The sequence below is a fragment of the Corylus avellana genome, chromosome ca10, assembly GCF_901000735.1.
Source record: "Corylus avellana chromosome ca10, CavTom2PMs-1.0".
Taxonomy (NCBI): Eukaryota; Viridiplantae; Streptophyta; class Magnoliopsida; order Fagales; family Betulaceae; genus Corylus; species Corylus avellana.
In genome coordinates this window covers 16,956,246-16,968,777 of record NC_081550.1, presented here as the reverse complement: position 1 = coordinate 16,968,777, position 12,532 = coordinate 16,956,246, and the positions used below count along the sequence as shown (strand labels likewise).

Genomic DNA, 12,532 nt, shown 5'->3' with positions numbered 1-12,532 from the left:
GAAGGATTAATTTGGTCTATTATCAAAACCACATGAACTTCCTGTGATAAAAATCAAACCCTAGGAGAAGAAAAATAAAGCAACCAAACCTTAGAGGGGGGATTTAGTATTTAACCATTTTTTTTTTGTTAATGTTCCATAGCATCCATAATTGAGAATAAAGTCTCGAGACAACATTGAAAATGTAGCTGGGGAGAGGGCAAGGAAATCTTTATGAATATAGAAATAGTTTTTCTTCACTTCAATGCTTGGGATTACAAACCAGTTAGTACCTCTTTACATGTGATGCTGTAGATTTTTTTTTTTTTTTTGGTCTAAAGTAAGATTTTATTAAATAAAAGAAAGAAAAAAAATACAAAAGGAGGGATGAGGCAGAGGTGGAACTAGAAATCAAGGTGTAGGGGGGAAGCTAAAAAAAACTTTTTAGTGGGGGTAAAAGACCATTTTAAAGGGTTTATATTATAAAAAAGTATAGAAGTTAAGAGAGCCTATTAAATGGCATGGTCTAGTAGTTATTACTTGACACAGGGGCACAAAAAGGGGCTACTGGAAAATGGTAGTTTTGAAGCAGTCGAACAAGAGAACAACTTGGTAGTTACGACAAAGAGGATAACATTGATAATGACAAAGAGGAACCAATACAAAAAAAAGGAAGAGAATGAATCTTGATATCTATATTCCTTTTTTTCCCTAACCAATTCAGAAACTATTGTTTCTATGTCATAAACGTCTGACTTGCACTCAACATTGATATGATTCTCTCATCTCTAAAGTATAATTTTGTGCAAAAGTTCTCATCTAACAGAATGTTGTGAGGCTTTATGTCAAAACGTAAGATTCGAGTGTTGTAACTTTTATGAAAGTATTTTTGGGGAGGTTTGTGCTATGCTTATCAAGTAGCACAAAACATTAATTTCATATTTATATATGATAGCTAAATAAAAAAAAAAAAAATTATATATTTTCTCTGAAGGTACAACAAAAGGGAGAGAGTATGAGCATTGTTAATCTAGGGTAAACACAAAAGTCAAACAAAAACACATTATAATCTTGGAAAAAATATAAAGTGATATATTAAACTACCAATGTATGCCAAAAAGGCCAATTTTATTTATTTATTTATTATATGTCTATAATACTCTAATTCTTTTAAAAACTAAAATAAAAAAACCAAACTAATCTATTTTTTAAACAAAAAGGAAAAAAAAAAAAAAAACCAAGGGGTGGATAAATACAAAAAAAAAAAAAAAAAAAAAGTTTTTTGAGATAAATAAAAAATTAGTCACTCTAGTTGCTTAAATTACAAATCATTCGTGAGGTATAAAAATATATATAAATGCAAAATTAGATCACGTGGTTAGCTTAAATTACAAATCACTCTGTTGTATGAAAGTGAACTTAGAGATCTATAAGATATACCAATTTTCTTTTTTTGTCTTTGGAGTAAAAGAACTAATTTTTTTCAATTTTTTATATTATTTTTATATTATTAATATGTTTAAATTTTTATAGTAAAACACTAAACTGAAATAGACTTAAACGTGTCGAGCTTGAGGACTCAAGCTTAAGCTCGGCCAAAATATTTGAATTCGATATCGAACAGGGATCCAACCCTGATGAGCTGAAGCTCAAAACACCATTTTTACACTTGTGTTGGGCTCAAGCCAGACACAAAAATTAACGAGTTAAGCTCAAACAAGAAAAGCCCATCCAAACTCGGCTCATTTACATCGTTTCAAATCAAATCATCAAGTAACAATTTTTTTAAACATAAAACATTCTTAAAAATATAAACTCATAGAAGATTAATTTTTATCGTTAAATCATATTAAAATTTATAGTTTTTTTTATAATCATAGTTAATATATTTTTTGTAAATAATTATGAACATTACTGAATCCTGAGACACTTCTTTCTTCTTTTCTTCACACCCCACCCCAGTCCCTCCCCACTACGGCGCCGCAGGCCGCACTACCCCAGGTCCCCAGCACAGCAGCCGCCAGCCCCCTGCCCACCACCCCACCCACCCCCACCCCCCCCTACCGAGCGCCCTCTTGCAGTTCCCCTCGGCCTCTGTCTCCTTCTATCGCAGCTTCGCAGGCACCACCAGGCAGCATCTCCGCCCCCCCAGCGCCACTCTCTCTCCCTCTCGGCTCTCTCATCTCTGCCAATGGCATTGGTAATTTGGTACAGGGATATTCTCTTTGGTATATTATTAATTTATTATTAATATTACCCTATTTTTTTCATTTTTCATCTAGGTTTTTTTAACGGATCGGATTGGATCGTATTATACTTGTGTCACACTTGTTAATCTGTTTAACTAAACGAGTCGTATTTGTGTTTAGGGTAATCAGATTGCGGGTCTTTAACGGGTCGGAATTGGATCTACCCGTTTGCCAGCCCTGAGTGAGTTTCCTTACCCGACCGACCTAAATTCATAATAATTTTTACTCTCGCCCATAAACCCTGCCGCGCATTCTATTGCTACCAAAAGCCTAAAACCCCAGGAAGGGCCATCTTTGTCACCCGGCCCTCAAGCGATCACTGCTGTCCCCCTTTGCGGCTTGTTATCCGAACATGGCTAGAGCGCCAACCCAAGGCATAGCCTTCACCAAGCAACCGTACATCGAGGACTTTGGCCCCCGCAAAATGTGAGAATCTTAGTCTGCTACGTTCAGTTTCGTTCTGATTGAGCGAGAGTTTCATGTTGTAGGGCAAAGAAAGCTCTGTTTGAATTATTAGATTTTTTTAGTTTTGATTTTTAGTGTACGTTTCTCTGCAGAAAAAGCGTGAAATTCAGCACCTTCTCCGAATCCGAGATCAGCAAACTCGCGGAGGTTCAAGTATACAAAGGTCAATATTATGATAACAGAAGAATTCCTATTGAAGGCGGCTTATTGGATACACGCATGGTATTCTCTACCCCCCTCACTACTCTGTTTGTGTGTGGATTGTATCGGAACCCAAGTTTTATGGCTCATTTGAAGGAAGCTTCTTGGTGAAGCAATCTTCAGTGACCTAACTTACCCAAAATAAAAATAAATAAAAAGGAAAAAAATTTCAAAGTGGCATGGATTTATTAATCTTTTAGTTTCTGAAATTAAGTCCAATCTACTCAATTCTCTTGTTGTGGAAACACATTTTACAATTGGTGATGAATTCAATGGGGATTACAGAGGGATGATTTTGGGTTTGTACGTAGTATGCAGACTAATTAAAATTGATATAGTTAAGAATAATATGCAAAAATTTAATCTAACAGAGGTACTGCAATTTGGTTCCATTGTCGTCAATCCATCTAAATCATGCTTAGCCTCCAAAGGAAGAATGTGGCTGCCTCCCCATACTAAAAACACATGAATGATATCCTCGTCTTCTCATATGCTCTGATCCAAGTCGGTGTAAATGTCATCGCTCGCTCTCAATCTCATTCTTCTGTTTAGTCTGATGAAATTTGACATGGTGGAATGATCTTGTTATTATGATAGTTTATTTTCAATGTGCCTTGATGTAGCTTCACTTCTACTTTTTCCTCTGATTTTTCCTTGCATCAAGAGGTTTACAAGGTTTTCCTTTTGTCTATTTCAGGGCCCTGCAAATAAGAATAGTGTATGTGCAACATGCAATGGTAGTTATAGCGACTGTCCTGGGCACTTTGGGTACCTAAAACTCACCCTCCCTGTTTTCAATGTTGGATATATGGGTACCATTATTGACACGTTGAAGTGCATTTGTAAGGTCAGAATGCTTTTTTTTGCCCCCACTTTTTGTTCCCAATTTTTTTTTTTTTAGTAAGTTTGGCATGTTACTATAAGGTTGCATAAAAGTTATGTTTCCAAGTTGTTGCATGTTATATGCATGGTTGCCATAACACTTTATTTCCTAGTTATTTTGAGGTTGTAATAGTTTCTTAAAATGTGACTGGTTTTAAACAGTGGTATTCACTGGAAAATTGGGTTTAAGTAACATAAATACTTGTTAATCGTGCTGCCCCAATCAGAATTGAACCACGTCAAGCTTAGTCTCTTTACAAAATGTAATTTTTTTTTTTTTGATAAATAATCGAAATATCATTAAAAGCGTAAGGCACCTCTATGTACACATGGAGTATACAAAAGAAGCTACCTAGGAATTAGTGGCAAAAAGAACAAACTTACAATATTTTGACAAGTTAGCAAAAATTAGGCCTTGGTTTGTGGTTGGAGTACCTGCAATTGGGTGCTAGAGTACCCTGATTGCAGTGAACTGGATATAGAAAGGGAATAGGGAAGGAAAGAAGAGGATAGATATACCTAGCATCAAACCAGGGTGATAAGTCAGCACTTTGTTTGGACCCTTGATGAATTCTTGATTGATTTTTGGTGGGATTTTGATGTCTGATATTTGGGATGGTTAGGTGAGGAAAATAATGAATCTTGATTGAGCTGATGGCTGCTTGGTGTTGAAAAACAGAGTTTGAAATAGAAGAATTAGGGACTCAAATTTAAAACTGTTTTAGCCCTTCACTCCTTTTGTTGCCACCTTTGTAACCATGTGAGTGGATCTCCATCAGAAGTTGCACTTGGGTCCCACACTATAAATGCTGAAAATTTAATTGTCACATACGGAAATTGAACCCTTTCCATGGCTGAACAAACACTTAGGTCTTGTTTGGTTCGCGGAATGTTTAGTCCATTGGAAAAATGAATATCTACTATTGGGAATAGAAGAGTGTGGATTATAATAGCTATTCATATTCCTTTGTTTGGTTGTAACGTTGGAATAGAACACTGAATATGTATTCCTTCGTTTGGTACAATGCAATATGTTAGTGAATGGAATCATATTGTGATCAAATTTCCTAAAATACCCTCATAATACAAATATAATTTATATTATTAAGGACTTTCTTTCTTTATTTTTGAAACATAAACAACTATATATATATAGTTGTTTATGTTTCAAAAATAAAGAAAGAAAGTTATTTTTAATTATGTCAGGTATGTGGCTTTTTTTTTTCTTTTGCAATTATGCTACAAAATTATTTATATAAAAAAAAAGTCTAGTCCTTTAATCATAAAAAAAAACAGCGTGCTTTTGTTTTTGTTTCCCGCTCCTGTATGTGAGGAACAACGTGCTTAATTATGATATTACATACTTGCAGAGAAAGACCTGTGATGGAACAAAACATCACAAATCAATTTTTTTGATGTAGTAATCAAAAAACGGATCACCAAAAAAACTTGTATGTGATAATCAGAGGATGCCATAAAAAAAAGGGAACAAAAAAGGAATCAGAAAACAGAAAAAAAGGAAAAAAAAAAAAAAAACTGGTAGAGAAACAGATAGAGAGGGATGAAAAATTGTTTCTTTGTAAAGAAAAGAGAGAAACACAGAAAGAGAGAGATCGAAATAGAGAAAAAGAAAAGAGACAACGGAATAGAGAGAAGAGAGATCGAAGTAAGAAAAAAAAATTGTTCGAAATAGAGAGAGGGGGCGAGAGATGAGAGATAGAAGAGTTGGAGAGAGACATACCTTGCAGAGATGATGTTGCAGTTTGAGAAGACGGCTATGGGTGTCGAGAGGGTGGGCTTTTTGTGCCAACTTACATGAGTAATTTAATCCCAGAGGAAAGAATTAGCTAAGCCACTCATTTTGTAGAGAATTAGTTAATCTTGTGTGTATGAGATTAGTAGTTCCATGGGAATAGACTATTCCCAAACAAAGGAATAGCTATACCTAGGATTAGCTAGTCCATTCCAATGGTCTATTCAGCAAACCAAACGGGGCCTTACTTTTTTAGAAAGCAGTGGGGATAAGGTTGTGGTACAATGGTTTTTTGGTTCTTTCTTTCGATGGAGTTTCTTTTTTTTTTTTGGGGGGGGGTGGGGACGTTGTGTGTGCGCGTGTGATTTTTGAATGCATTTTAAACAAGCTATTCTTGATTTCTATTGCTTATGAGACTGGTCTTCTCAGTTCTTAATTCCAAAGATTTCTTTACAGTCTTGTGCCCGTATACTTTTGGGGGAGGACTTACGTATAGCGTATTTGAAGAAGATGAGAAATCCTAAACTGGAGGCTATGAAGAAGGCTGAGTTGATGAAAGAGATAGTTAAAAAGTGTAATAACTTGACAAGCAGCAATAAAGCGGTGAAGTGCTCAAGATGTGGATATGTAAATGGTTTGGCTTCTAGCTTTCTACTTCTTATGATGTTGTCATTACCTAGGGTGAAAGATTAGATTGTTTTCTGCTATGCTAAGTGTTTTTTCTTTGACAAGTAATTGGCCCCAAAGGAAGGGAGAGGGGAGATTCAAACTAGTGACCTCCGCTTCATGAGGAGTGGTCTCTAACCGATGAGCTACCCCTTGGGGTTACTATGCTAATTGTTATCTATGGTCTATTCATAAACTCTTAACTTTGTTATTAAAATGCTACTTTTTGTTAAAATATTTAATGATGCTGTGGTTTCTGTTTTGATGTCTGTTACTGTTGAAAGCTTTAATGTGCTATGTTGTGGTGATTACCATGTTATGTGATGTATAACAGTTTCGGTTAAGAGAGCTGTACATACGCTGGGCATACTTCATGAGCGTAAACAATCTAATGATGCGAGTATGGAAGAATTTAGATCAGCGATTTCTCACACAAAAGAGTCTAGGGCGCCCTTCAGTATGACAAATATTCTTAACCCTTTCCAAGTTCTTGTTCTTTTCAAAAGGATGCTGGATGAGGTATACTTCCATTGTGATTTGGACGTTATTAAGTTCTGCATGATTTTCTTATTTGTTGTTTAGGATACAGTGGGTGCCTGCCATTGTTAAAATTAAGCATGTTAGAATTTTCCTTGCTTCACTTTTTATAAATAAAATCTCTTCATTTCATTTTATTGCAGGATTGTGAGTTGCTTTATCTTTCTGATAGACCAGAGAAACTCATCATGACAAATATTGCTGTGCCTCCTATATCGATTCGTCCTTCTGTTATTATGGATGGATCTCAAAGGTCATTCAGCATAAGTTTAATAAGTTCAACTGTATTTATTTTTCTAATTATTTTTCAGATTTATTATTAGCTAGCTTTTCCTTTTGTGGTGAGTGCTATGATGATGTTATAGCTGAACATTATCCTTATGGGTTTCATTTTTCCTTGTTGCAGCAATGAAAACGACATTACTGAGAGGTTAAAGAAAATTATTCAGGCAAATTCTACCCTTCGCCAGGAGTTATTAGAAGCAAAATCTGCACCGAAGTGTCTGGTAGGATGGAGGATTTTGAACCCTTTCTTGCGCAAGTTTGTCTGACATTGAATACTGTAATCAATGACTGTTACAAGTGATGTAGATGATGTTGATTATTTAATTTTTTATTCTCAAGTAGTGTTGTTTTTCCATTGCCTTTTGTGTTTGTCAATTAACTTCATATGTACAGATTACTCCTCAGGAATGAGTGTGATGTTATTTGTGTTATTATTATTATTTTTTAATTTTTCCTTCAAGTCACATCCTTTATTTTTATTGTTGATAATATGAGCCTAAATGTTTGGTGCATGGGTTCTTGTGGGTCATACAATTCACGTGCCTTTTCTACTATATCGTGGCAGTTTAGTTGGATTGACTTTAGAATGGACTGATCTATTTGATTCAGGGCATGGCATGTCCGTGCTTGTGAGGAGGAATCTAAGATTCATGCTGGAGATTAAGGCACAGATCAGCCTTTAGAGATAGGGGCAAGCGGCAAGCACTCCTCTAACTTTTTTTTTTTAAACATTATCTGGAATATGATCTGAAATGTTTTATGACATACATATAAATTGTGGTTGAAAACGATTGCAACATTACTTTATAAGTTTCCATGAGGTTTAGTGTAACTACACCTTCTCTCCCTAGTTTAGAAGTAATTTTGTAGATGTTTAATCTACTGTTCCTAAGTGATTTGTTCATTCATTCCTTATTACATTTCTGAAACTTTTACGTTTCTCTGTGTTGCAAGGTCGTCTCTCTTTCTCTTTGTCTCTATCTGTTTTTCCTTTGATTGAATTTAGTCTCTTTTAAAATTTATTGCCCATTTTATTGCTTGTTTTCTCAATGTTTCTGTAGTTTTTTAATAAAACAATATCTGCATGAGTTACTGTGTGAGTTACTCAGAAGGCTGGTTTTCACATATTTTTATATTATGCTTGGATATGTGTTTTAATTTTATCTTTCTAGATGCAAAAAATAAATAATAATAATAATAATGGGACAGAAAATATTACTTCTGGTCCCAGAGTGTGATTACTATGCTTATTCTGAGAATTTTGCTTTAGGTTGATTGGGATATGCTTCAAGTTGAGGTCGCACAGTATATAAATAGTGATGTTCGTGTTCAAACTCTGATGCAAGTTGCGAAGCCATTAGCTGGTTTTGTTCAGCGCCTCAAAGGGAAGCAGGGACGCTTTCGTGGGAACTTGTCTGGGAAGCGTGTTGAATATACTGGCAGGACTGTTATATCACCTGACCCTAATCTGAAAATTACCGAGGTCAAGCATTGTACTAAAAGCTTGAACAATTTTTCTGTTGTTATTGTGCCTGCTGTTGATTTGTTTCTCTAATTTTATTTATTGGGTTTAGGTTGCAATTCCCATCCAAATGGCTCTAATCTTAAGCTATCCTGAACGTGTTTCCCACCACAATATAGAGAAGTTGAGACAGTGTGTCAGTAATGGCCCCAATAAATACCCCGGCGCGATTATGCTCACATATGCTGATGGCTCTTCAAGGTAAGGGTTATTATTGTCACTGTTATCTCAAGAGCAAATAGTAATAGTAATGATGTGGGATTTACTATTGGGTGCTGCAGGAAACCTTTTACTGCTGTTAAAAGGAAACTTGCTGATGCACTGAAATATGGTGACATAGTCCATCGCCATTTGGAAGACGGGGACATTGTTCTTTTTAACAGGCAGCCAAGCTTGCATCGGATGTCTATCATGTGTCATAGGGTGATTACTATTAATACAGGTTTGTCACTTTTTATTACATAAACTTTTTGTATTTTATCTGATTAAGCTTTCTCATATTGTCCATGCAGGCAAGAGTTATGCCTTGGAGAACATTGAGATTCAATGAATCTGTGTGCAATCCATATAATGCTGATTTTGATGGCGATGAGATGAACTTGCATGTCCCACAAACGGAGGAGGCTCGAACAGAAGCTGTTTTGTTGATGGGGGTAAGTATTGATTTTACTATCATTTAGGTTTATTCGTAGTGGTTATCTGTCATGTTCTGGATCCAAGTTTTGTGATATGTTTGATGTCAGCTACGATTGTAAAATTGATCTTCCATTTATATGCAAATTATATATAGAATGGTAAAGTGAAGATTATGCATGCCTAGTCTTAAATAATCCTTTGTCACTTCTGAAAGGGAATGTAATGGGTAATAATGACATGTCGAAGCCATGATTTACAAAATCAACGAGGAAGATCATGGCGATAACTTAAAATACCTATGTAATAGCAACTGAGCAACTGGAAAATTCAATTTGAATTAGGGATTCTGCATATAATACAGGTGCTCTGAAACTAATTAAGTATCTAATCATGTATTACTACTATATACTAAAATATATATGGAGGATTTTGAATGTAGTATCTAAGTTGTTGAAAATACCAGGACAAATTAAACTACTTAGGTTGAGCTAAAAGACATTGCTAGATGCAGGAGGTTGTTGTACCTATATTGGTCTCTACTTCTGTTATGTTAACACAAGAATCTTAAGTATTCTACTACCATCTGATATACTAGCACTGATATCTTAGGTTTCCATTTGTCGTTATACTTCTATGTGATATTTATTTATGTTCTTCTTTATGTCAAGTGCTTTTATTGGTCTCTGCAACCTTTATGGAACCTAAAGGTAGGTATGAGTGACAATACATAGAAAGTTGGGTGATGATCTACGATCAAATATTGAAGTCATCATGTTACACCCCCCGATAATTTATTCATTTTATAATGGGGAAACTTCACTTACCCCCCCTGATGTTTAGGCACTTTTGTAATTGTACCCTTAAAGTTTAAATAGTTGTAATGTCGAGTTGTTATGTTTTAAAAGTTTGCAATGTCACTCATACTATTAGGAGTTATGGTTAAATTAAATGGTAGACAAGTGAATATCCCTTATACCCCAGTAAAACTAATAAAAATATTAAAAATTTTAAAAAAGGAAAAACAAAAAAGAAAGACAAGGGTCTATGGCTAGCCTTAGCCGTGGGCCACCCGTGGGCCACCCATGGCTTGTGTTCAAATTTTTTGTTTTTATTTTTACTTTAATTTTCAAATGCGAGTATTTTGGGAATTTTGCCATCTTTAGTTAGGATTTAATAGAAAATCCTAACAGACGTGTGACATTGCAAAGTTCTAAAACATGGCACCTGATATTGACACTTTTTAAACTTAAGGGTACGATTACAAAAGTGCCTAAACATCAAGATGTAAGTGAAGTCATCCCTTCTATAATTATCTTGAGGCATTACTAATGCACCTGGATATTAAATTTGCAGTGGAAATGGCTATAAAATTTTCTTTTTTGTAAACTAAAGACATCATTCATAGTATCACTAGAGCACTAAAGCATAAACATATTATATACGTTCATTGTCACATAATTATAGATGGGCTTGGACCTCTTGAGGTTCTTTCACCTGTAATTAGGGTTAGTGAACCTATTGAGGTTTGTGACTCTTCTTGTACTCCTTTTACTTTAGCAACCGCCTTGTGCAGTCCCTTGGAGAGGACCGGTAATTTGTTTGGCCCATTTCCTACTTTGGTTTGTTTACTTGCTTTGTTAATTTCCATTTTTTAGGTCTGTTGTAGGGGAGCCCATCCCTTTTCGGTATTTTGATCACTTGTAATCCTTTCCCTATTTGATTTTTTTTTTAAATCACAAAATTACATATTTGTTCAACTTATAACTTTAATTAAACATCGTAATCTATCTAATAACTACATTGGTCACCATTGAAGGGTCTAGTGGCACTTGGCTTATTCCCAAGTGGTTTGGCGAGTGGTAGGTCTTGGGGTTGAATCCTACAATGGGAAGTGCTTTGAATTATTTCCACTTCACTGGTTAGCTGTTTAATAGTGCCTTCAGTGAAGCTAGGTCAGGTTATGGTTGCACTGACTTGAGGGAGCATTTGCAATCTTCTTGTCTAGGCCCCTCCTGTCATTGGTTCCCGGTGGGTAGGAAAAGGATGTATTTTATGGAAAATGATGTTTTCTCACATCTAAGTTGTTTATGCTTCTATTCATAGTTGCATATTTTTCTTTTCTAATACTTTGCATGTGATTCTCAGGTGCAAAACAATCTATGCACGCCGAAAAATGGAGAGATTTTGGTTGCTTCGACTCAAGATTTTCTAACATCTTCTTTTCTCATCACAAGGAAGGATACATTTTATGACCGTGCAAGTTTTTCTCTCATGTGTTCTTATATGGTGGATGGCATGGATTTTGTTGATTTGCCAACTCCTGCAATACTTAAGGTGTGTATTATATTTATGTTGTAATTCAAAGATACATGCATATATAATTTCATACAAATATTACAAAGTCCATATCCTTCGTGGTTTCCTCATTTGCATCACTCTTTTTGTGTTTGTTGCTATAACAACCAGGGAAGACTTTAGCAACATTTGTGCCATCACTCCAAAAGGATTAGTGAAGTTGTAATTGGAGTTCCCTAAAATTGCTTATAAAGCCTAGTCTCACCTAGTAAAAAACCAATATAGAACTTAGCACCTATCGACACCTTTATAATCCATCCACTTAACGTGGACATTTCATCTTCCCATTGTGATACTAACTTTATGAAGGGTCACAATCTCTCCTACTCAAAACCTTGACATAGGTAGGGCTCACACCATGCAGTGTTGCAGTGCCACATGGTATTACTTGGTTGCTCTGATACCATTTGTAACGACCTACGAGAAGCGCTTACTACATTTATGCTATCACTCTAAAAAGACTAGTCAAGTTGTAATTGGTGCTCCTTAAAATCGTTTATAAATTTTAGTGTCACCTAGTAAATAACCATTGTAGGACTTAGCACCCTTCAGTATATTTATAATCCACTCATTCGGTGTGGGGCTAACTTTTTGGAGTGTCATAGTTTCAATCTCATGTCCAATCTAAAGGTGGTTGTTATTATTTACATCTTTAGTTTTTGGATGTTCCGTCTTCTTCTTCCATCTAGTTGTTTTTTTTTATAAGTAAGTTCATATCATAAATAAGGCACAGAGGGCGCAACCCTACTTCACAGGGAGTATACAAGAGAACTCTTAAGATGAAAACATACGCATTGCACTTCATGTGTGGAAACTATGTGATGTGTGGAAACTATGTGACGTAGCATTGGCTGAATCATGTCATAGTAGTTCCTCCATGAAGTTTCTATAATTTGGTTAGCGATAGTATTTTGAAGCCAATTGAATGTTTCAATTATGTCAGTTTAAGTTGATTTTACTTCTCGAAAAGGATAACCTGTTTTGGATAAGTGTCATGATAGT

General features: G+C 35.3%; 1 protein-coding gene across 7 annotated transcripts in view; it reads left to right on the top strand.

Annotated features, from left to right (window-relative positions):
* The first annotated feature begins 2,077 nt into the window (after positions 1-2,077).
* The window catches only part of LOC132163263 (DNA-directed RNA polymerase III subunit 1), a 45,110-nt gene continuing 34,655 nt past the window's right edge, over positions 2,078-12,532 (top strand). For 2 of the 7 annotated variants that reach the window (XM_059573475.1, XM_059573482.1), the window contains exons 1-13: positions 2,078-2,179; positions 2,349-2,654; positions 2,786-2,915; positions 3,592-3,741; positions 5,986-6,163; positions 6,530-6,714; positions 6,876-6,985; positions 7,139-7,238; positions 8,288-8,500; positions 8,592-8,740; positions 8,821-8,962; positions 9,052-9,192; positions 11,321-11,509. In XM_059573475.1, the coding sequence (XP_059429458.1) occupies positions 2,581-2,654; positions 2,786-2,915; positions 3,592-3,741; positions 5,986-6,163; positions 6,530-6,714; positions 6,876-6,985; positions 7,139-7,238; positions 8,288-8,500; positions 8,592-8,740; positions 8,821-8,962; positions 9,052-9,192; positions 11,321-11,509 (1,761 nt within the window). In that variant the 5' untranslated portion in view covers positions 2,078-2,179; positions 2,349-2,580. Of the gene's footprint in view, positions 2,188-2,348; positions 2,655-2,785; positions 2,916-3,591; positions 3,742-5,985; positions 6,164-6,529; positions 6,715-6,875; positions 6,986-7,138; positions 7,239-8,287; positions 8,501-8,591; positions 8,741-8,820; positions 8,963-9,051; positions 9,193-11,320; positions 11,510-12,532 lie in introns of all 7 variants that reach the window. The other 5 variants (XM_059573481.1, XM_059573480.1, XM_059573478.1 and 2 more) reach the window with 5 other exon arrangements.